Source organism: Theobroma cacao, chromosome 2, assembly GCF_053813885.1.
Source record: "Theobroma cacao isolate CCN51 chromosome 2, ASM5381388v1, whole genome shotgun sequence".
Lineage (NCBI taxonomy): Eukaryota > Viridiplantae > Streptophyta > Magnoliopsida > Malvales > Malvaceae > Theobroma > Theobroma cacao.
Genome location: NC_142640.1, coordinates 7881804 through 7904697, shown reverse-complemented (window position 1 = coordinate 7904697; position 22894 = coordinate 7881804). Strand labels below are relative to the sequence as shown.

Below are 22894 nucleotides of genomic sequence, written 5' to 3'. Positions count from 1 at the left end.
GTTCACGCATATTAGAGTATTTTTAATTGAAAAAAATTCTTTCTTTATTTGATTGAAAAAGAAAAAAGAAAAATTCTTTTTCTGCGATTTATCGATAGTTTTCCTTGATGCGGTGAAATACCTTCCGTTCTTCCTTTCTCTTGTTTCCTTTAGTGGTGGCTCTCTCGATTCATTCTTTACAACAAAAATGGAATGTTTCCGCTGAAAAAACGGGGCCAAACGGCTCTTCTCCGATGTTCGATCCACTCCACTGAAGGAGATTGGCAGTAAGTAATAGTTCTGGTTCGTTAGAGAGAAAAGAGAAGAGAATAGAAAAAGGGTTGAGTGGGAGTTGAGGAAGGAGGAAGAGTAGAAAGAGATGTCGCTGAGAATAAAGGCGGTGGTGGATAAGTTCGTGGAAGAGCTGAAAGAGGCGTTGGAAGCCGACATACAAGACAGAATAATGAAGGAGAGAGAGATGCAAAGTTACATCGAGGAACGCGAGCGAGAAGTCGCCGAGCGTGAAGCCGCCTGGAAGGCCGAGCTCTCTCGCCGCGAGGTCCGCTTTTTTGCACTTTTCTTTTCTTTGCTGATTAAAAGTGTGAAGTTTTAACTTTTTAGTTGATTATGGATTTGAGAATTTCATCGTTAATTGGCACCAAAGTTAGCTGCTTCCTGCTTACGCTGCTGCCTTTCAAGTTGTTTGTATTGATATTGAAGACAGTCTTTGATGGTTGAACGTTGTTGAGATAAATCTTGAATTGGTTGCTTTCCTTTCTTTTTGGGTTGGAGCTGCAATTTCTCATATATAGACAAATGATAAATCTTTATGATTATTATGCGTTAGTTCTTTATGAGTGGCTAACTTGCTTAAATTCTTGCCTTATGTTAGTAAATTTCTGGTATCTTTGGGTGATGATGTTCTTTTTTGAGTGTAGGAATCTCCATATATGCTTTTGAAGTAATGGGCTTTAGAAATAGGTTCATTCATTCATCTGTTGGTATTGGTCCTCACTAATGATGATAAGAAATGCATGAGTGCCTCCTGGCTTACGGCTGTTAGCTTGCTTGCCTCACTTCTTGAACCATTTCCTCCTTTACCAGGGCCTGCTTCTGATTGCTAAATTCCTCACTGAAATTATTGTTGTTAGTCTTGTTGTACTTCGTTATCTGCTACATTTGTTGAATGTCTTGGAACCTCTTGTCCTTTGCTTAGGTTTTGACATGCATTTATTTTATTACAACTCAAATCGAAGTGATTGTTCTTATATGAATTGAATTTGATTAGTTCGTGTTTTTGGCACAGTAAAGGGATTTCTAAATCCTAACTCGTCATGGTCTAACCATCTGTACATGTATTGATTGGTGTTAGTTTCTCTTATATATGTTAAGTATGCACATAAATGACTTAGAGCATTGTGATTGAGTTAGCATAATAGCAGGATATATCTGAAGCACATCATATTGCTTGCATAAGTGTGTACTTGTGCTGTTACTTGACTATGTTGTGGTATTCTGGAATGTTCTTTTAATCTTCCAGGCAGAGATTGCACGACAAGAGGCAAGGCTGAAGATGGAAAAAGAAAACCTTGAAAAAGAGAAAAGTGTCCTAATGGGAACAGCGTCGAATCAAGATAACCAAGATGGAGCACTGGAAATCACTGTAAGTGGTGAAAAATATAGATGCCTCAGGTTCGCAAAGGCAAAGAAATGAGGTTCTATGTAAAGAAGGTGAAGAAAACAAATGCAGGGATTATTTGAGTGATGTCTTTTCTCAAATTTGCTATAGCCAGTTTGCTATTTTAGAATTTTTGTTCATTCTAGATGCATTGATTATGTACATGTAGGTTTGCTTTCAGTACAACCTATTGATGGTGTCCTGTGTATGATTACATTTCAATGAAGAAAAGAAGAAAAAGGTGTTGGGGATTAACCAGACAAATTAAACAGGTTACCATCCTTTTTAACATTTATTCATTGATGATACTTATGATTGAGCAATTTAGCATGGTTGAGACTTTACATGGGTTCTTGCTTTCAAAGGCAATATGTCAAATCCTTGCTTTGCCCAAGGGAAAGCTCTTGGTTTGTTAAATGAAGCCATGGATACAATAATTGGAACCAAAATGCCGTTTTCTATTTTTGGGCTTTTCCAGTGAGATGAGTTGCTTTCACTTGAGAGTTGAAACTGGAAAGGATGCTATTGTCTATCCTTTATTTAATTGATTGGGACTCTAAAGAAACTAATAAAACCTACTTGCATTCACTTCATTGTCCTTCCACTCGCCGGGGCCAGCTGAAAAAGCTTTTGCTCTTGTCGTGATTTATAGCCATCACGTTTCCATGATTCATTTCTAGAAAATATTTGATGTATTGGCATTGTATTGTTTTTATATATTATCATACTATCCAATTCTAACATCTCATTAATGAGATATTATTTTGAAGAAAATAATATTAAAATTTGATGTCGAACCGTATAAAAATATTATTTCTTTCAAAACAATACTTCATTAATTAGATGTAAAGATTCAGTAACTTAATGGTATATAAAAATTATATACTGTCAGTGCATTAAATATCATTGACCATTAGCATTCATCGAAAATCGGTGCATGCCCATCATTTTAATCATTTTAATACAATTAGCTATGAGGTAAATACTACCAATTAAAATCCCAACAAACAAAATCACTAAAACAAGTTCATAGCATGCAAAGGAATGCATTTGAACGAAATGGAAGGTAGCAAGTGTCAATTTTTCTTAAGCTTATTTGTTTTTACCAAATATGGTATATAACAAGTTTAATGGAATGATCTTAAGATATATTGAAACTGCACTTTGTATTAGTCCCAAAATGTATTTGCTAAAGATTTTTAATGGTTTTTTTTTTTTTTGTCCAGTATAGTAAACTACCAGAGATTTGCTAAAGGATGAGAAGAGCTAGAATATTGATGGAAAGAAAACAAGTCATCTCTTTTGACTACTATAACCTCTCTTTGAACGAGGCGGTTAATAACCAAGTTAAGGAGTAGTGGGAGGGAGTTAACGGCAGTTATGGTAACTCCAGAAGCCCGCCCTTTGTTGAAAATTCAAACCATTCCCAGTTGGGCGGGTACGGGTGTGGGTGTGGCACTGTTTTCTTTTGCTGATCGCAGTACTCTATCTCAAGTCTACGAGAGAGAGAATACTGTCATAATAAGTGCGAGGTTGAACAGCAAGGAGATATAACACATTGTAGGAACATGAGCCTTGATACTCACACCAAGTTGCTATTGGTGCTTTCATTGTTTTGTTTCAATGTTGTTTTTGCTGGGGAAAGTGGAGCAAGAAGTGCAGATTTAGGAATGGAAGGCTTTGAACAACATGGAAGGGGGCTTGGGTTATCACATTACAAGGGAAGGAGCTCTCATTTATTCAATGTCAAGAGCTTTGGTGCTCGGGCCGATGGACTGACTGATGACAGCAAAGTTTGTTTCCTACTCTTTCTTTCTCCATTGAATTACTAGGCAAAAAGTAATAATAGCTGCATAGTTTGAATTTGTGGGAGTAACAAACAAGATAGAATCACGAGAGTTCCATCATATGTTTATGTTATTTCTTATTTTTGCCAAAATAAAGTTTTGTTAACTTGCTATTTCAAGTTGCCAGGCCTTCAGAGCAGCATGGAAGAAAGCATGTCAGGCTACAGGTGAGGTAGACCTTGTGATTCCAAGAGGGACATACTTGGTTGGCCCTGTCAAATTCGCAGGCCCCTGCACAAATGTGTCTAAAATAACAGTTCGTGTGAAGGTACCTTCTGCTTACTCTCCTGGCTTATTTTCTTCTATGCCATTTGCATTTCCCCACATAATTTTGACCATGATTGAGGAAGAAACTTTCAGGGTTATCTGAAGGCAACAACAAACTTGTCTCAATATGGATATAGTGCTGGTTGGGTTGAATTCAAATGGGTGGAGGGGCTAATTTTGACTGGAGGAGGGACTTTTGATGGGCAGGGTGCCAAAGCATGGCCTTACAATAGGTGCCCCACTGACTTTAACTGCAAACTTCTTCCAACTGTACGTTCCTTAACCTTGAACATTTTACTCTTTTAGCTCTGATCAACTGTATTTGTAAATTGTCCGTAGTTTTGCGTCTTGCATTGCTCCCAAACGCTTCTAGTTGGGCCCCGGGCTTAAACGTAGAATAGGGAGGTTTGCCTTTATGCACCCTGTATGAAGCGTTTTAAGTGCTTTTACATGTCATATTAGGTTGCAGCCAAGAATAAAGATCAGATCTAATGAGGAAAAACTGTCTTTTTTGTTGCAGAATGTCAAATTTGTGGGGACGAATAGGACGGTTGTAAGAAGCATAACTTCAGTAAATAGCAAGTTCTTTCATATGGCTCTTGTCGAATGCAAGAACTTCAAGGGCAGTAAAATCAAGATTTCAGCCCCAGCAGATAGCCCTAACACAGATGGGATCCATATCGAACGAAGCTCTAGCGTACACTTTTCACGATCACTTATAGGTACAGGTGATGACTGCATATCTATTGGACAAGGAAATTCTCAGGTCACCATCACAAGCATCAGCTGCGGGCCAGGTCATGGCATCAGGTACTCTTTTAACTTCCTCATTACCTGCTGCTGCACCCTATTCCTGTTATCTCTCACAATTGTATCCTTTATTCTCTAATTTGAGCTACTAAATTTAAAAAAAAAAAAAAAAACTTATTACGGCCATTGCCTGTTATAGCGTTGGAAGTCTGGGAAGATATAGGAATGAAGGTGATGTAAGTGGATTAGTGGTTAGAGACTGCACAATTACAGGGACCACGAATGGGATTAGGATCAAGACATGGGCTAACTCTCCAGACAGAAGTGCTGCCACCAATATGACATTCGAAAACATCAACATGAACAATGTGACCAATCCGATTATAATCGATCAGGCATATTGTCCATTCACATCTTGCACCCCAATGGTAAGTCCAGATGACAATATCTATACGATTTCTGCTATAGTTATCCGGATAGATACTGACCAACAAATATGCCACAAATGTTTGAGTGCAGGGAACATCTCAAGTGAAACTAAGTGACATATATTTCAAGAAAATAAAGGGAACATCATCATCTGCAGTGGCGGTAACACTAGAATGTAGCAAAGGGATCCCATGCCAGGATATTTACCTTGAAGATGTTCACTTGGACCTGGCATCAGGGGAGAAACAAGCGACTTCCACTTGTAAAAATGTCAGGGCTAAATACATTGGCACCCAAATCCCACCACCATGTGCTTAGCATAAAGCAGAATTTTGATCTTTCAAGTAACCCTGCAATATTTATGCAGTTTGTATACTTGTGTGTTTGTGCTGGCTATCCCCGGATTATTTTGTTAGTCTAAAAGTTTTTGCGGTTCTCATAGCTGTAAACAGATTTCAATAACATGCATAGGCAGGAAATACTGCCATTAAAGAAAACAGAAGAAAACAGATAAGGAAGAAGAAGGAAGAAAAAACAGAGAGCTTGAACTGATAAACTTCTTACATTAAACGCTATCTGATACAAGTACTTCAACTTAAATTTGAAAATGCAAAGTTACAAAGCTTTCATCACCTAACCATAAACGTGTACAAAGCAAAATATCACATCCAAGCATGCATAGGTTACTTGTTTCATCAAGGACTGCTCAGCATGCAGTCAGTTCTTAAACAAAAACTAATATCTTAAGCTACCACACGTGACACAAGCTTCAAAAAGAACTTCATGCAAATTTTAAGTTCAATACTACTTCAAATTTGATTTGAAGACTCCAAGCTTAAATCTCAGGTCATCGAGCCTCTGCTTTCTCTGAAGCTTGAGCAGCCTTGTTTTAAGGATTGGGTTTTTTCTTGCAAACTATTTCTACATGGCCAAATTGGTTGCAGGATCTACACTTAACATTAGGCCTGAACCAGCAATTAGATTCTGCATGGTTTCTTTTCTTGCAATGGGGACATGACTGATACTTACTTTTCCTGTTTTGAGCTTTACCAAACTGACCTTGTTTCCTGTCCTTCCTCTTTTGCATGCAGGGCATTTTCAGTGATTTCATCAAGCCTTATGGCTCTTCTATACTCTGAGGCTTGGAGAGCATCAACCACCTCTGTGAGAGTGAGCTTAGAAAGGTCCTTAGACCACCCCAAGAAAGAAATAATGGACTCGAACCTCTCTGGAATACTGACGAGTACTTTTTCTATCAGTCTTTTTTCTGGCATATCTCCACCCAGTAGCCTCACCTGATTAACAATTAGAACGAGTTTGTCAATATATTCCTTGACAGGCTCATTATCCTTCATCTTTAAGACTTCGAACTCCCTCATTAGATTAAGGATTTGTCTTTGCCTTGTCCTTTCCGACCCCTGGAACTCCTCCTTCAGCTTGTCCCATGCTTCTTTAGGAGTCTCACAAGTCATTATTCTAGTAAATATAGCGTCTGTCACTGCTGAATGTATGTAGGACAGTGCTTTGTAGGGTTTAGCCACTTCCTCATTGTGCTGATTAATTTGCGCGATGGTGGGGTTGGCTGGCAAGGCAGGTGGCTCTCCACCAGTCTCCACCACATCCCAAAGACCAAAAGCCCCGAGGTATGCTTTCATTTTCACGAACCAAATGAGATAATTATCACCATCGAAGATTGGTGGTGCCTGAAGCATGAAGCTGCTAGATGCCATGTACTTGTGAGGTTTTCTGGGTAAATTCAGAGCTTGTTTTGAAGAATTGTTGGTGGTTTTAAAGGCTATTCAAGTCCCTCAAGAACAGGATGGGAGCTCTGATACCATTTCAACAGATTTCAATAACATGCATAGGCAGTAAATACTGCCATTAAAGAACACAGAAGAAAGCAGACAAGGAAAAAGGAGGAAGAAAAAACACAGAGAGCTATCTGATGCAAGCACTTGGAACTTAAATTTGAAACTGCAAAGTAACAAAGCTTTCGTCACCAAACCATAGACGTGTCTACAAAGAAAAACATCACATCCAAGCATGCATAGGTTACATGTTTCATCAAGGACTGCTCAACATGTAGTCAGTTGTTAAACAAAAACTAATTTCTTAAGCTGCCACACAAGCTTCCGAAATATTCCATGCAAAATCTAAATTCAACATAGCCTACCGTCTAAACCTATGTAACGTTTAGGAAACTTTAACTAAGGTAAAAAACTGAAATAAAGTAACTCAAATCTTTAATTTATAGTTTTTTTGAAAATCTTAAATTTATAGTATTTGCTTCACTTGACTAAACCGAATGAAATAAGTGAATAAGTCGTGTAACATGTTTCACTACTTTTGCCATGTTCCAATGCACAGAGAAAATAATACCACTGTATAAAAGAAAAAGACATTGGTTTGATTGCCATATTCCAATTCGAGGAAGAAACGATCGACTTTCAGAAACACCACAATCTAAATGAGCCTAAGAAGATAATAATAAGAAGAAGAGGAGGAGAAGGAGGTTTAAATTTCGTGTTTGTTTTTACTTTTACTTTGAAGAAGAGAAAAAACACAGAAAACACCCAAAACGTGCATAATAGTAAGAGTATATATCTTGCCGAGGGTGGGTTTTTCTTCTTTGTGTTTCCCTCCATTCTCTTTCCCATTCTGTGCCCACAAAAGAAAGAAAGAAAGGCGAAGGAAAGATGGAGAGCGATTCAGAGATGGTGGCATTTCCATTGCTGACGACGCCAATCGAATCCAACTACAGGGCATGTACGATCCCCTACAGATTCCCATCCGATAATCCTCGAAAGGCTACCCCTACCGAAATTGCCTGGATCGACCTCTTCCGCAATTCCATTCCCTCCTTCAAGTACCCCTTTTCTTTTTCTTTCTTGTTTCCTTCTTTTTTTTTTTCCTAAAAAAAGTTGGGTACTTCGAGTTTCTCTGATTAAGTTCATCTGCTCTACTGATTGCTTTCTTTAGTTGTATGCGATTATTTGATGGATTTTACGGTTTTTTTATTGTCAATTAGATTCCTTTGCTGTCATGATGAACTAAAGGCATGAAATTTTGCATTTTTTTATTAAAAGAATATGCTTTAGTACCCGTGTTTTCCGGAGAGTTTTGCTCATTACTTCAATCTGTTGCAGGAAACGAGCTGAGAGCGATACTACTGTGGCTGATGCTCCAACTAAAGCTGAGAAATTTGCTCAAAGGTATTGGCTTTTCTACCCCCTAAATTTCTTGTGCTTTCTCTATACTTTCTATTGCTTTACAAATGATCCCATCGTTGCAAAAGGAGATATGATTTTATCTATGAACATTTTTCTTTAGGAAAACTTAAATGATCGTTCCCTCTCTATAAAAACATGTCTAATTGGTTGCTGATAAGCATCTGCAATTGTCAGTGTTTCTTCTCATGTGTGTGTTTTTGCTTAATTTTGTGAAGGTATGGAGAGATACTTAACGACTTGAAGAAAGATCCTGAAAGCCATGGCGGGCCACCTGATTGTATAGTAAGTTAGATTTCTTGAAACTAGTCTATATTACTTTATGGATTTCGGACTGGTTTTTCTTGAAGATATGTGTGCAGTCCTCATGGTATTTTTGGGTCTTGTAGCTTCTCTGCAGACTTCGTGAACAAGTTCTTAGAGAGTTGGGATTTAGAGATATATTCAAGAAAGTCAAAGTAAGTATACAGCTTGTTTTATTGCTAAAAACTGTAGTTTTACATGCAAGCAGTCAGAAAGCCAATTTATAATTATCTAACTTGGATGATTGAATTTTATATCATCGTGCACAAACAATACCGGTAATTTAATTTCCTTTTCAGTAAGCTGGTATATTTTCAAGGAAAAACAACCAAAATCAACATTGTGGGTGGTTGGAGGATCATCTGCATGTACTTGTTATAAATCTGAGAATCATCTACTATTTCTATTGTTGAACTTGCAATATGAGAAAAGAAGGAAATGGAGGGGCAGCGGAGTCAGATGTTAATATAGTTGCCTGTGTTTTATGCTTTTCCCGTTTTATTAAAGGCATTCTTCTACTTGTTTGGAAAATTTGCAATAGGATGAAGAGAATGCAAAGGCTATCTCCCTATTTCCGGAAGTAGTTTGTCTTAATGATAATATTGAAGATGGAGGGAAGCGTCTGGAGAATCTGGTTAGAGGAATATTTGCTGGAAACATATTTGATCTTGGTTCTGCACAGGTAGTTCAATCATTATGTGACATTCAGCTCATCATTATTGTCAAAAAGTATTTACACTCACCATTAGTGGCATATCATATTAGTCAGTTTAGTCACAACTTACCATGTTTAGCAGTGATCTCCATAAGGCATTGAATTCCAACTATCTGAGATAGGCAACACGATTTTAATAATTTTTTAGCTCTCTATGTTATTTGTTAAAATAGAAATTGTCATGTATTTCTTGTGCTCCCAAAAGCAATTTGTCTTTGTAACATTTTCTACTTGGATCTTCAATCGGGGTCTTTCTTTATTGTTGCCATGATCATCTTGGCCCATGGATGAACTATCATTGATAAATGAAAATCTTCTCATGTGTCCAGCCTATGCTATAACATGTCTAATGCATTCTGGTTGGGAAGATTTTTTGGTATTGATACTCATTTTAATTTAGAAGTATATCATAATAGGGATAAATTTTGCAGTGGTACTTACGTTTTCCCTTCCTTTTTGAAGCTTGCTGAGGTTTTCTCAAGGGACGGAATGTCCTTTTTGGCTAGTTGTCAAAATCTTGTTCCTCGACCTTGGGTCATTGATGACTTGGACACTTTTAAAGCAAAATGGGGCAAGAAATCTTGGAAAAAGGCAAGTCCATACACAATGAATTTAACATGACATCTTTTCTCTTTTCACTACTCACTTTTTCAAAATAGTAAATTGAAAGAAGTTGATGCTGTTATACATGTGTCATCTCCTAACCAATTATCCTTTTTGTTTGCAATGGCAGGCTGTCATTTTTGTTGATAACTCTGGTGCAGATATAATCTTGGGTATTTTGTCATTTGCAAGAGAATTGCTCCGACGTGGGACCCAGGTTTGCATTCAAAACCCCAAAAATTTTTTGTGTATGTTTTCAATGACATATATGTTATATGTGCAGAAATAAGTGTGTTTTTTAAGTTTCTCGACTTTTGACTTTTGAATTCTGCAAAACAATAAAAAAGAAACAAAGTTTCTAAATTTGTCATATGTATTTTAATGGTTTCAACCATCTTATCGTCTGTCTCAGTGATATATTTGCAGAGTGTCATAGAGCTGCATGACTGTATTACTTTAATAGTGCTATGTATCTGCACAAAAGGACGCTTATACTAGATTAAACTATCAAGGCCAAATAATAGTATTCTGAGTTAGTCAGTATTCTTTTCTCGCAGTGTTTGGTTTCTTGTTAATGACAAGGTCAAATTACTTAATAGATTTTACTTTATTGTGTCATTTGGTAGTCCTTAAAAATTCATTTCCCTGTTTCCTATTGTATGACCAATCTTAAGTGTGTTTCAAGATCACAAAATATCATCTTCTCTAATGCTAGATATTCATTAGAAAAATCAGCTAGAATTATGTTTGTCTTTTTTTCCTCTTTGCACAGGTTGTGTTGGCAGCTAATGACTTGCCTTCCATCAATGATGTAACTTATCCTGAACTGGTTGAGATTATATCAAAGGTGATGGAGACAAAAACGTTTTAGAATTATGATCATTTTGTTTTTTCTTTTGAGATTGACTCTGATATATTAATTGCTAATTTACCAGTTGAAGGATAAAAATGGCAAGCTTGTTGGTGTTGATACCTCAAATCTTTTGATTGCCAATTCTGGTAATGATTTGCCGGTAAGATATAGTTGTGCTATTTGCCTAATGCATCCCAACTTAATAAACAATGTGTATGTTGGTTATTGAAGTAAGAGCCTCTTCTGTTTTTGCAGGTTATTGATCTTACAAGAGTATCACAAGAGCTTGCCTACCTGGCCAGTGATGCAGACTTAGTTATTTTGGAAGGCATGGTAGGTTTTCTATAGTCCACTACATTAGTGAAGTTATGACCAACAGATTTCTGGTTGGGAATTTTTCATCATTGGTTTCTGTTAAATGTTTATGACTTTAAGAACGTGATGAGCCAAACTTGAACCCTGGCTATTCAAATCGTATTATGTATAGTCTTAAGTCTAAATAGGTCAACTGTTGGTTGATTATACTTCATTCTTTAGAGATTGAGTCAGTGATTAACATGCTCAGTGATAAAAATCTTTTAATCTTGTATTGGTTGAATAGGTCAAAAAGGTTGCTGTTTATGGTTTAGGTTCGGTCATCATTATTCTATGCAAGTGCAGTTGTTTGTTCTATGCTTCGGTTGTATCCTTGTGGATAGGCCGTATGCAACTAAGGTATCGGTATCCATGTGTTGATTGCTTTGGCTTGTGCACATGCGCAGGGTCGTGGAATAGAGACTAATCTTTATGCTCAGTTTAAGTGCGATTCACTGAAGATTGGAATGGTAATAGTATCACCTCCCGATGCTCAGTTAGTGAGGACTTGGTGTTATTTTGCGGAGTTTCCATTAAAGTTTATCTTCTTCTGCCATTTCTCACAGGTGAAGCATCAAGAAGTTGCCCAGTTTCTCGGGGGACGGCTGTACGATTGTGTCTTCAAATACAATGAAGTTTTGGGTTGATAATCTGATTCTTTGCTTGCACTTCTAAATCCAATTTCTTAATTATTCAATGCATATAATAGAGTTAGGTCGTAGGGCCTACAAACTTAATAATGAAATCTGAAAACTATTTGCATGCGCTTGAATTTTTCTTGTACGCATGTAATCTTGAACTCTCAATATTTCTTAATATGAATTATTAGCAGAAAAATATCAATCCAGAGGCTTTAGGCCTGGCCGTCTCCTGACTCTGTTAAATTAAATTAGTATATTGTTAATTACATGTGAAAATGTTCTATTTGAGTAAATTTTTTTTTAAATTAAAGCCTACAATTAAATTGGTAAATAGAATGTACTATTATATTGATTTAATTCTTCAAGGTAAAAAAAAATACATAAATATATATCTACAAAATGTCAAGATTACCCTTAAAAGCTGAGCAAAGTCCTTCAATGTCCTTCTATGGACATTTAGTGACCACCACATTCCACTTATAGCTAACACAAAACCGAAGGATAGATATTGTGTGCCAACAGAGTCCGTTGTATGTGGATCAGCGCCTCCACACCGTTAGTCTGGTTGCGGAGTTAGGGGGTAAGGGCCTGGGCAGTTCTCAATACGGCCTCGAATGTAGGCTCCAGGCAATTCGTGTGAGAAGCAAATATTGTTATTTTGAAGTATAGTCTATAATTTACATATATATAATCCAATTGAGGAAAGAGGTTTTTCGTTTATTTTTTATTTTATTATCCTCTTCTTATGGTGAACCCAGACCCCAAGCCCATTGGGTGGGTTGGTCTCGTTCCCAGTGTGACAAAAGAAGAAAAGATTGTTCCGATTAATGTGTTCAATTTTCACAAGAGAATGGCATGAATGCCTGCAAATATTTCCATGTACTGTTGATTCCAAGGTTATTTCTCGAAATGGGTAGGAATCTGCCAATCTGGCATCCCCGAGTTTGCGTTCTTATTTAAGAGATCATGCCAAGTTTTTCAAACGAAATTCTTAGCCATTTTTATTAACGAAGGAACATGGCAAAAGTAGGCCAACAAATTGGGTCAACACAAGGAAGGAACTATGGAAATAGGCTTAAACGCAGAAAACGAAGTTTTTCTTGACAAGCGAAACCTACATCTTTCACGTCACTTCTTCACTTCTTGGTAGGGTATGAGGCCATCTTGTTGATACCACAGAGCCCTTCAGGTTTTCCTGTGTTTCTCTTCATCCTTATGTACCCTTTTTCTCCCCATTTCGGTCCCCAGGAGTTCTTCACGATGATGTAATCTGACTCTTTTGAGGTTCCATAGCCAACTGCTGCTACTCCGTGATCCAGTTCAGTTCCACATGGCCCGTTGAATACACCCTGTAACAACACCCCACAGCATTGCGTAAATCAAGATTGCGAGAAAACTTGTAAGCTGAATGAAATGATTACAGATTATGTAAAGCTAACAAGCTTACCCCACTGTAGAATTGGAAATCTCTTCCGGAAGCCTCAATGGCTACACTGAGAGGTTGGTGAGCCAGAGCTTTCAAGAGGCTTTGCTCGTCATTTTCTGGTACATCGTGGTAACCACTGATTGTCACGACCTCCGTTTCCTCCTGAAGAGAACAACAAACATGGTTAATCAAATAAGCCATTGCTTACATAACAGTGTAACTTTCGTGAAATGTTATGAATGTTGTATCTGCCTTCTTTTCTTCACAGGTGCCTTTCTCCATGAGGTAAGGGTAGTCTTCCTCTTTGTGAAGTCCACCATTGGCGACGATGAACTCAAATGCATAATCCATAAGACCTCCATTGCAGCCATTGTTGAAAGATGTATCGCAGTCAATCAGCTGTTGCTCAGACAAGGAAGTCAAGTTTCCTGTTACGATCTTGTTTATGCCCTCAACAGCTGCTACCGTTGAAAATGCCCAGCAGCTACCTGCATTCATGTTTACCAATGTTGTCATAAAAATTGCTCTGCATTGATCCGTAGAAGACCAGGAATGTATCCAGAGAGCGAGGATGCTTACCGCAAGAACCTTGATTCTTGACTGGGGCAACAGCTCCTTTCTTTCTCCAATCAACAGACTTTGGCAAGTTAGCCACATCTCTGTAAGTGAAGTCTTCAGGTGATTGGTTCTTCCTGAGAACCTCTGATTTGAGTCCTAAATACTTGTTCTTGAACTCTTCATGGCTCAAGTCAGCAAACTCATTCAACCCAAGCCAATAGCTGCTGATTTCCTTATTCCTCTTGTCAATGTGCTTCAAGTTATCCTTGAAAACCTCAAACCTCAGTAGCTTCTCTTCAATGGATTCATAAATTTTCCCATGCTTCGATATCCATGATTCAAAGAGCTCAATAAGTTTAGCCGTGGAAGTCAGATGCTCTGGTGAATAACCCAGTATGGAGAAATCATGAGCCAGAGCAGAAAATATGAAAAAGGATGCAATGAATGCTAGAATGGAGAATTTGGAAAGTACGGAGAGAGGCATTTTTCTTTTGTTTGTAACTCTGAGATGTTGAGAAGAATCGATGAGTGGATTGAGGAGGGAATTGGGGTGGCTATTTATTAGCTTTAGCTTTATATGTTGCTTTCAAGTAAAGTTGGAGAAAATGGTTCTAGAATACCGAGTCTTTACGATTGGTTCATTTGACAGGCTTTTGTCCCAAGCATGCTCATCAGGTTTAGGTTTCGTCAAAGATTGGATCCTACATGTTTTGATTAGAAATAATAGGTATAGTGCTTCCATGACAAGAGTCTTACAAAGAAGCATTATTGCGTGTACAGACTAACAAGACCCACTCTCCATGCCAATTCCAGCAGATATTTTAATTTCATTACAGAGACAAAACGATGCCCTGTATCACGTTTTCAAATTGATTACTTGACGGGAGCAAGCTTGATTTGCAGGGCTAGGAAATTCGCATAATTGCAGCCTTTAAGATGAGGATACAGCCCCAGGCTTCGCATGGTCACTCGGGTACATGTAGCATTTTCAGCTTAGCTTGGCCAGATATTAGATTGTGTGTTCGTTATATTATTTCCAGACATGTGTCAGAATCTTTACGATAACGATCTTTGCACCAGACAACCTACATTCACGTTTGGGCATTGAAGAGAGTAGGAATTAAACTACCTTTTAGTGTTTTGATTGCCTCCCAGGCTTATGTTAACGTGTCAAAGATGGCAATCATACCAGTTTCTGTATTTACAAGTTCATGATGATTGCCCTTGTTCTAAAATTTTTTATTTTTAAAAATAAAATTCGCAAAAAAGAAATATCATGTGCCCAACACCACTGACCCAAATATTTAGATGCTAATCACCCATGGTTTTTAATTAATGAGTTGTTGCAATTTCATGAATACTGCCCTCTTCTAATTGTTTCTTGACCAATGATAAACTGCCGAGGAACCTACTCCTGATTATAGACAGAAAACGTACAACTTAATTGTGTTTAAGAGCATATTCCTAATCGGTGTATTAACTTAAGAAAGTCCTTATATACAGATGGCAGGCTTCGGTTTTTTTTTTTTTGCTTAATTTGATTCCCCTGCTCTATATATTCTGGGACACATGGCCAGGCACCATGCTTTTTGTGCTGAGACTGACCGGTATTGATTGCTTTATATCTTTGGCTTCCAAATTAAAGGTCTCACAAGCACCCATTCCTTTGAACACCACAATTATCAGCATTGGATTTCCACTGGGTAACTCAATAATACACATTTTGCAAAAGACAGGAAGCATAAAGAAATTTGTCAGCTCAAATTACTCAATATGTCAGTGATTTTACAAATACAAGTTTTAATCTCTTCTTAAACCCTTCAACTACGTATTTAACTACTGAAAAAAGTTAAACAAAGAATTGGAAACTGGTAACTTACCCAGCTTAACAATATTGAACTAAGTAAAACATAGTTATATCTTATGTACGACTAATTTCACCTTAACTTAATTCTTTGACATTGGAAAATATAAAATCAAAAGATTATATGATAATAGAGGAAAGGGGGAACAAATGTAAATTGAAAACAAAAACCTCAGTACACAAGACTTTACAATGTCAGGGCAACGCAGCACAGGAAAGTCACTATCTTTGCAGCTTCCCTGCAGAGTGTAGGTATACCGAGACTGACACAACACTGCAATAACAAGAGAATTAGAGGAAATAAATATAATTGCTATGCATTTTGATCTGAAAGAAATGATTCACTCCCTACATGCGTGAGAATCATGGTCTATGTGCAGGACCTTCTACCATGCGGTGACATTGTGGATTACGACACATGCCACAATTGAAGTTTGCAGAGCATAAGGGACTCTATTAACTGTATGGATATTAAAATGTGGCCAGAGATAACTTACGTAGCACCAAGGAAGAAAGCAAGGGTAAGCTGAAAGCCAAACAGAAACACAGAGACAACTGCTGTGAGAAGCATTGCCACCGAAGTAGAATACACCTGCACAACATAGGGAAGCTAAGTAAGCATTGAAACTAAAATTAAAAGACTCAAAATGGGTACCATGCATTATGCATCATAGACACATTCCTTGAACAGTTTGAGCCCTTTTATTACTTTCCCAAAATAGACTGATAATTTTGTTGCTAAAAAAATTCATTTTCATAAATATTTTTAATTTGCAGTGTGGATAAATAATTTATTGGATGCTTAGTGTATCTCATTATGAAGCCACAAACTCATCCTTTGCTTTGATTTCTCCCGAGCAGGCTTCAATATTCAGCTATTTAAGATTCTTAAATTTTTATTAAACCTCAAACCACTTTTTTGGGATCTGTAAATAGTATTATCAACAGAGACAGAAAAAGAAGCTCTCGCTCATTTTAGATAAGGCACCTTATTAACAGGTTCCAGCATAAAGAAAACTGGCAGTTACATATAATGTAATAAACAAGTAATCCAATCATCTTGAGAAAGATCCAGCAATTTCCTTCACTGTTGATCAAGTCCATGTAAATGCATGAACATTTCTATGTACAAACAACCATGACATGCTTAATCTGCAAGATCCTAACAAATCAGAGAGGTGCAAGTAAAACCAGACAATGAATGTTTTACTACATGTAAAAATGCATTTTCTGTCTTACCTTCACAATATTGTCAGCATATTTCATTACCATTGATACAGCAATGCCACTGCAAATAGAACAAATACATAAGCATATTTCATGAAAGCACAACAGGCAAATTAACAGGTCCATTCTTAAACAGTACTTCACCAGGAAAAGAAAAACGATCATCACAGATCTAGGCTCTAAATGCAAAAAGAAGATATATTTAGGCAGACATCAAAGATTCTTGTTAGTTCTGGCTGTAGTACAGCTACAGCAGTGCCAACTGAACTGCAGAATACGTTTGTCAAACTTCAGATCAAGGGTTATTCAATTTCTTAAACTATTGAAGGGAGCAGGTAAGGAAGCAAAGGCCAAGTGGCCCTTGAATAGTGGTTGTATAGCTCATTGCACTTTAAAAATGCTATTCTGACTGTTATAAAATGTCTGACATTTTTTTCAACATTTCATAATATTCTCCAATAACAAACAAACTTTAATTCCACATAACTATAAGAAAAAATTTCAAGATCTTCTTTAATACAATGCCTATTGCAAAACAATAAATGGAGTCAGCAAACTAGCTGCTGGCAAACTTGATCAAGCCAGAAAGGAGAGTGTAAATACCTGAGTGCATGGTTAAGGATCATGAGAGTGGTAATTACTGAGTATCCATGGAAGAAACCCCTGAACAAACAAAGCAAATTTCCAAATATAAATAATTGAACTATCTAGTTATGAAGTTATTAAAATAGAACTCTACTTAAACTGCTAAACAGAGCATTCTTCATTTTCTAAGACATAGATGCATCTACAAGTAATGAGTCACATACACACACACACACACATGATGCACAGAGTTGATAACACTATTTCTAAAATAGGTGCCAGCAACAGGTTAAAAAGCTCAATTTACTTGTCCACAACAGCATCAAAATCTTGGATTAGTATTGCTCCAGCATTGAAGGCCATTCCAAAGATATACAACCAGAAGTTCTGCACATTTATATTCCTTGATGGACGCTTCTTAATTATAGCCTGCCATCAGAAAAAGTAAATTACCAACATGAATTTCTTTGACACAGTCAAGAACTTTGCTAGTTGCACTCAGCAGAAGCTCTGTATGCTTTAAATTGAATCAAGACATTCTCATTGTTCGAGAAGAATCATAAACCAAATAAATTCAACCAGAATCAGATCAGGCAACATTCACTAAACATCTGAACACAAAATAATCTTCTAAATACAAGTTGCAGATAAAAAAGAAGTGCAAGAAGTATCTCAAAAAGTTCACCTCAGTGTACACTCCTGCAAATCCACTCAAAAGAGCCATTACCTGCAAAGGAAATAAAGATCCCAATGATAACAAATTTTGACTCTGAAGCAATAAATCAATTTCACTTTTCTCATTCATTGGACTAAAGGCCTCAAAAACCTATTGTCAACTTACAATGGCCATTATCCAACCTTGCAGAGGTGTTTGAAGTACATGATCAGAACTGCAAAAAATAATGCCATTTACTAAGGCATAGCCAAACAATAAATTTCACATAAATATTAAATATTTCAAACTGAAAATGGCATGCAAGGGTGGATCTACATTGGCGCAGTGGGAGGCAGCTGCCCCAACTGAGATCCTAGGTCCCCTTAGGTACACTATAAAAGTGTTACAAAATTTTAGTTCTTTTACATTTTTTCACAACTGAAGTTGAAAGAGACAAAATATATATGAGACCTTTTGAAATATCAAAGAAAAAGGTATAATTGCAATAAAAAGCAACTACTTTGCAAAATAATTAAGTATAATTAGTCAAAAACATAAAACAAGAACTATAAAATGGATTTTTCATTTATATGGGACCAACCACCTATTGAGCTTTGAATAAAAACAAAAAAGTTAAGTTATTTAAAAGGTAAAATTGTTTTTTTACCCCCACACGTCACGTTCCTTTCCCAATCTATTAAAATAAAACAAATGAAAGAACCAAAAAAGAGAAGAGAAGAACAAGTGATTTAGAAAATCAAACGAGATAAAGGAAATGGACCACTTCCTTCGTCCAAAGCTTCAACATATGTAAGTGAGTAATTACTCTTTTCATTTTACATTATGTTGATAATTTGTAATAGAGTATTTGTTTAGTATTATTTAGAATTTTTTTTATTGATAAAATAATTTAGTATATGTAAGGAGATAACTGAAAAATTTTTCATTTAGTGAAAACATTACCAATTTTGAAGTTGGAAAAAAGAAAAAGTAGAAACAATGAATATGTAATATTACATGAACACAAGAAAAGTACTTACATGATTTGTATATTATATTATGTGTGTGCATACAAAAAAGAATAAAAAAACCCTTAAATTGTTGTTTGAGGTCTCATGATGAGTTTAAAAGCTTGAAAAAGTATTAATGATCTCTCGATAAAACATGTTGAGATAAATAAACATACTGTGTACCTATTGGTTTCCTTGTATAATTAGTTTTGGTATTAGTGGTTGAAAAAACTTTTTCTACTACGAACATTGTGAAGAACCATTTGTACAATTGAATAAGGAATTTTAATATGAATGATTGTTTGGTTATATATATATATATATACAATGAAAAGATTTTACAATGCTACCAAGCTATAAAAAACAATAGAAAATAATTGTAAAATGTTATCTTTACATAGAAAACAAAACAATCTTTGTGATACTTGTCTTAATTAGTATTTATGCTTTTTATATATTCGATACTGTATATCTTTTAGTTTGCCCCCACTGAGCATAAACTCTTGAATCCATCCCTAGGAATGCCCCATCCTCGCTGACCATAAATGGCTAGTAATTGAGATATTGATTTCCATTTCAAATTCTCTACTTATAACCATATAAAACATACAAGTTGAAATTCTTCAATCCTTATCTGTCTTCAAACATCTATCACAGATTACAATAGACACATCCATCACTTAAAACATTGTATAACAGCACCAAGACAATCTCCAAGGTTAATAAGTTTCCATCAAAGTAACAAGCATAAGCTCAGAGATGAACAGTGGACCCATCCAATCAATGGAACAATTCAAATGGTTTAATCACTCTTACCGAGAGTTTAGTTGCGCTGTGGTACAGCCAGCACAGAGAAGAATGAAAGCTGCCCATTGAATCTCACTTAATCTGAAACCAGAATATCAATTAGAGCAAAACAGGTTAAATCAGAAAAGTTGAAAAGTCATGTTTATTTTGGTGTATCTTCCACTTGAATGTATATTAGATTTTTCTTTCATAAAACTTAGCATAACTGTGAATTTCCATTGCCATCCTATGCTATACTGAATGGTCAGCAGACGTCATCCATCAATTCTTTTCAATGGGTTTTTGCAAATTGTTCCAATAATTGGAAAACACCCAACATGCATGGATTAAGGAGCTTACTTTTTCTTAAGGATAATACGATACAAAACACCAGTACTGATAATATTCAGGTTCTTCAGTATCTGATAACCAGGAGCATCAACATAGGCAAAGATGTAATACTGCAACATAAAATTGAAAAGCACACACAATTACATTCTGAAAATAAGACAAAAATATTTACTCACAAAACAAAAAACAATCAGAATTCACCTGTAGCAAATTCTTTACAAGATAAAGTACAGCAGGAATGGGATAAACAATAACTTCATCAAGGGTTGTCCTCAACCTGGTTCAATGACAGATAGAAGTAGAAAACATGTTACTCATTTCCATTATTAACAAAAGGATGTAGTTCAGTGATCACAAGTAAAATTTACCTGTTATCTTCTGTAACACCTTCAGTTTTCCATATTCTTGCCAAGGCGGCAAGTGATAATGCACATTTCAAAGTCTCCACCTATTTCCCAAAAAATAGAAGGTCAATCCAGTGGGCATCATGTCAAGTCAAACACAGGACAACCATTCCACTCACCAAAAAGTTTGCCGTTGTAACACTATACTCGTACTTCCCAGCCCTCTTCGACCAGACAATAAGTATTGCTTGTGAACTCGTAAGAAAAGTCAATGCAAGTGTAACAACTGTCCTACTCAAGAGAAAAAAAAAAGAACAAAAAAAAAACATGAAAATGTATCTTTTCTGTTTATTTTTTTCTTATTTGAAACTAATTGTACTATAAAATCAGATTATAAAAGCTTCTTACTTGCGTTTCCACTTGGACTGTTCCCTTACAGGCACATTACTTACAGAAGCTGCATATCAACCGCAATTATAACAGAAATGAGAAAACAAAACCAGGATTATATTGTGCAATGGAAATTGCATGACATTCAAATATAATCTTTAACCAAAACCTACCACCCGAAAACCCTTTGCCTCGCAGATTCTCAATGTCATCGCTTACTGTTCCTCCATCATTATCCTACAAATCACAATTCATTCAAACACAGATGACAAGATCCGATCAAAAGCCTTAAAAAGACAATTTCAATCAATGTGAACAGCTTTACAGCTCCGTAAGTAGATAGTATTTCTTCAATTTACACAATAAAGAGTTAATCACATTCTTAAACTAAATTCACTTAATCTGAATACCTATAATTCACTGTCCTTTGCTCCAGTATATAATAAACAAATGACAATTACATCAAAATTTTAAGGAATTTAAGAAGAAACTAGCCATCAGATTCACAGGATCAAATAAATGAATAAATTAAAGAGTATAGAACGAGTTAAAGCCAAATAAGACGCTAATGCCGTTGCCTAAATCAGAAATCCTAACCAAAATCAACTTAAAAATATAAGTGACGATGGATTTCATTTAGCGTGCGAATCTGATAATGAAGAGAGTTGCGACGATTAGAGTGAAGAGAAACGATAAAGAAAGTTATACCTCATCTTTGATTTTGCGATACTCCATTTTCGAAGCAGCGGCTAGCAGATCTCAGTGCCCTGCTATACTACTATTGCCTCAACTTTTTCTTCGTAGAGAAAAAAAGAAAATTTGAAGCAAAAATTGGAGAGAGTAAAGAACATGGACCGATTCGAACCTTACTGTTGATTAGGCTTCTGAGATTGTAGGCCAGTGATTGATATTCACGAGATATATGAGGCCCCTCTTTTCCTAATAAAAACGAAATTGCCGTTTCCATTTTGGGTTACTCAATAGCTGGGCTTCTGTGGCCCAAAACACAAGTGGATTTCCATATCAGCTTATTTAAGGTTTTATATATCTCTATTTTGTTATTTATTTATTTTTATAAGATACCATTCAAGTATATTATATTTAAAGTACAAATAATAATATTATCAATATGACAATGTCTTTCAAAATCATGTCATAATTCATATTTTCCAAAATCATTCCAAATTTTAGGATATGCATCAAGTAATAATGTTAGCGATGTGAAATAAATGTATATTATCATCTCAACTAATCTATAATATATATATATATAAGTACAAATGTTGATGAGACTTTTTTATTGATGAAAATAGACACATATTTATTTATTAAAATTTTAATTATTATTTTAAATATTTTTATTATAAATTTAATAAAATTTACTAAATTTGTAAATAATAATTCTAATTATATTGAAGGACTTTTATTAATAATATGTTTTTTATATAATTTAGATTTTTTTTGAAACAAGGGTAAATGAAGCAAGCTCAAAGCACTCATAATTACAATGTCAAAAATTTTAAATTCTTAAAAGAGCCTTTTAAAAAAGGTCATTTAATATAATTAAATTTTTTTATTTACACATTGAATAAATTTTATTAATATTTACAATACAAATATTTAAAATGATCATTTAAAAATACAACAAATAAATTTGTGCCTATTTTCATCAATAAAAAAGTTTTATTAACATTTGTACTTTTTTTTAGAGTAAACTCTTTATTCTCTTATTAACCGAAGGAGACAAATCCCTAACATGTCATACATCATAAAATCACTTGATCTTGTAAAAGGAGAATGAAAAATAGAATAAATGCCTATAATCGAAAAACCTAAGTTCACCATAAAATCAGCCAAGCGATTGCCTTCTCTATAGATATGCTTTGTGACAACCTCTCATTCCTGTTCCATTAAGTTACGTATTGTATTGATCAGATCAAAATTTCGACATGGGTGTGATTAGAAGAAGTAATTACTCGAACTAATAACAAACTGTCTACTTGTATAATAATTCTTTTAAAACCCAACTCCCATGCAAGCAGTAAACCTTTA

General features: G+C 35.7%; 6 protein-coding genes across 8 annotated transcripts; 3 read left to right on the top strand and 3 right to left on the bottom strand.

Annotated features, from left to right (window-relative positions):
* Positions 1–3: 3 nt before the first annotated feature.
* Positions 4–1933, top strand: LOC18608381 (beta-mannosyltransferase-like protein). Its single transcript, XM_018115356.2, has 2 exons — positions 4–538; positions 1520–1933. Exons 1-2 carry the CDS (start codon positions 359–361, stop codon positions 1691–1693), a joined length of 354 nt encoding a protein of 117 aa, XP_017970845.1. The 5' UTR covers positions 4–358; the 3' UTR covers positions 1694–1933.
* LOC18608380 (Pectin lyase-like superfamily protein) lies at positions 1790–5323 on the top strand. 3 transcript variants are annotated; one of them, XM_007043033.3, is made up of 7 exons: positions 1790–1929; positions 2889–3450; positions 3632–3772; positions 3865–4041; positions 4292–4581; positions 4721–4949; positions 5041–5323. In XM_007043033.3, exons 2-7 carry the CDS (start codon positions 3226–3228, stop codon positions 5266–5268), a joined length of 1290 nt encoding a protein of 429 aa, XP_007043095.1. In that variant the 5' UTR covers positions 1790–1929; positions 2889–3225; the 3' UTR covers positions 5269–5323. The 3 variants fall into 3 exon arrangements, with proteins under 3 accessions (XP_007043095.1, XP_017970842.1, XP_017970843.1); XM_018115353.2 differs by having other exon boundaries at positions 2884–3450; XM_018115354.2 differs by lacking the exon at positions 1790–1929 and having other exon boundaries at positions 3307–3450; positions 3625–3772.
* Positions 5324–5417: 94 nt separating this feature from the next.
* On the bottom strand, positions 5418–6895 carry LOC18608379 (uncharacterized). The gene has a single exon (XM_018114872.2). The coding sequence runs from the start codon at positions 6678–6680 to the stop codon at positions 5997–5999; it is 684 nt and encodes a 227-aa protein (XP_017970361.1). The 5' UTR covers positions 6681–6895; the 3' UTR covers positions 5418–5996.
* A 605-nt stretch (positions 6896–7500) lies between these two features.
* LOC18608378 (damage-control phosphatase At2g17340) lies at positions 7501–11848 on the top strand. Its single transcript, XM_007043031.3, has 12 exons — positions 7501–7816; positions 8097–8162; positions 8396–8462; positions 8567–8635; positions 9022–9162; positions 9658–9786; positions 9929–10015; positions 10571–10645; positions 10734–10811; positions 10907–10984; positions 11413–11475; positions 11572–11848. Exons 1-12 carry the CDS (start codon positions 7647–7649, stop codon positions 11650–11652), a joined length of 1104 nt encoding a protein of 367 aa, XP_007043093.2. The 5' UTR covers positions 7501–7646; the 3' UTR covers positions 11653–11848.
* A 772-nt stretch (positions 11849–12620) lies between these two features.
* LOC18608377 (cysteine protease XCP1) lies at positions 12621–14169 on the bottom strand. The gene is made up of 4 exons (XM_007043030.3): positions 13652–14169; positions 13325–13560; positions 13094–13234; positions 12621–12995 (listed from the first exon to the last, which is right to left on the bottom strand). The coding sequence occupies exons 1-4, from the start codon at positions 14112–14114 to the stop codon at positions 12783–12785; spliced, it is 1053 nt and encodes a 350-aa protein (XP_007043092.2). The 5' UTR covers positions 14115–14169; the 3' UTR covers positions 12621–12782.
* A 1203-nt stretch (positions 14170–15372) lies between these two features.
* Positions 15373–21734, bottom strand: LOC18608376 (CMP-sialic acid transporter 4). Its single transcript, XM_007043028.3, has 15 exons — positions 21551–21734; positions 21016–21079; positions 20861–20909; positions 20632–20743; positions 20477–20556; positions 20310–20385; positions 20118–20218; positions 19788–19859; positions 18148–18196; positions 17992–18033; positions 17614–17735; positions 17325–17384; positions 16734–16782; positions 15992–16086; positions 15373–15768 (listed from the first exon to the last, which is right to left on the bottom strand). Exons 1-15 carry the CDS (start codon positions 21575–21577, stop codon positions 15717–15719), a joined length of 1050 nt encoding a protein of 349 aa, XP_007043090.2. The 5' UTR covers positions 21578–21734; the 3' UTR covers positions 15373–15716.
* Positions 21735–22894: the final 1160 nt, after the last annotated feature.

Excerpts from the sequence above, each read along its gene's own strand:
- LOC18608380 (XM_007043033.3), top strand. The coding sequence starts at position 3,226 with ATGAGCCTTGATACTCACACCAAGTTGCTATTGGTGCTTTCATTGTTT. Across the intron at positions 4,042-4,291 it reads ACTGCAAACTTCTTCCAACT|AATGTCAAATTTGTGGGGAC; the intron begins GTACGTTCCTTA and ends TTTTTGTTGCAG. Across the intron at positions 4,950-5,040 it reads TCACATCTTGCACCCCAATG|GGAACATCTCAAGTGAAACT; the intron begins GTAAGTCCAGAT and ends GTTTGAGTGCAG.
- LOC18608381 (XM_018115356.2), top strand. The coding sequence starts at position 359 with ATGTCGCTGAGAATAAAGGCGGTGGTGGATAAGTTCGTGGAAGAGCTG. Across the intron at positions 539-1,519 it reads CCGAGCTCTCTCGCCGCGAG|GCAGAGATTGCACGACAAGA; the intron begins GTCCGCTTTTTT and ends TTAATCTTCCAG.
- LOC18608377 (XM_007043030.3), bottom strand. The coding sequence starts at position 14,114 with ATGCCTCTCTCCGTACTTTCCAAATTCTCCATTCTAGCATTCATTGCA. Across the intron at positions 13,235-13,324 it reads GCACCTGTGAAGAAAAGAAG|GAGGAAACGGAGGTCGTGAC; the intron begins GCAGATACAACA and ends TGTTCTCTTCAG. Across the intron at positions 12,996-13,093 it reads ATTTCCAATTCTACAGTGGG|GGTGTATTCAACGGGCCATG; the intron begins GTAAGCTTGTTA and ends GTGTTGTTACAG.
- LOC18608379 (XM_018114872.2), bottom strand. The coding sequence starts at position 6,680 with ATGGCATCTAGCAGCTTCATGCTTCAGGCACCACCAATCTTCGATGGT.
- LOC18608376 (XM_007043028.3), bottom strand. The coding sequence starts at position 21,577 with ATGGAGTATCGCAAAATCAAAGATGAG. Across the intron at positions 18,197-19,787 it reads ACAGCGCAACTAAACTCTCG|TTCTGATCATGTACTTCAAA; the intron begins GTAAGAGTGATT and ends TATTTTTTGCAG. Across the intron at positions 16,783-17,324 it reads ATCCTTAACCATGCACTCAG|TGGCATTGCTGTATCAATGG; the intron begins GTATTTACACTC and ends TTCTATTTGCAG.
- LOC18608378 (XM_007043031.3), top strand. The coding sequence starts at position 7,647 with ATGGAGAGCGATTCAGAGATGGTGGCATTTCCATTGCTGACGACGCCA. Across the intron at positions 8,163-8,395 it reads GCTGAGAAATTTGCTCAAAG|GTATGGAGAGATACTTAACG; the intron begins GTATTGGCTTTT and ends AATTTTGTGAAG. Across the intron at positions 10,812-10,906 it reads ATTCTGGTAATGATTTGCCG|GTTATTGATCTTACAAGAGT; the intron begins GTAAGATATAGT and ends CTGTTTTTGCAG.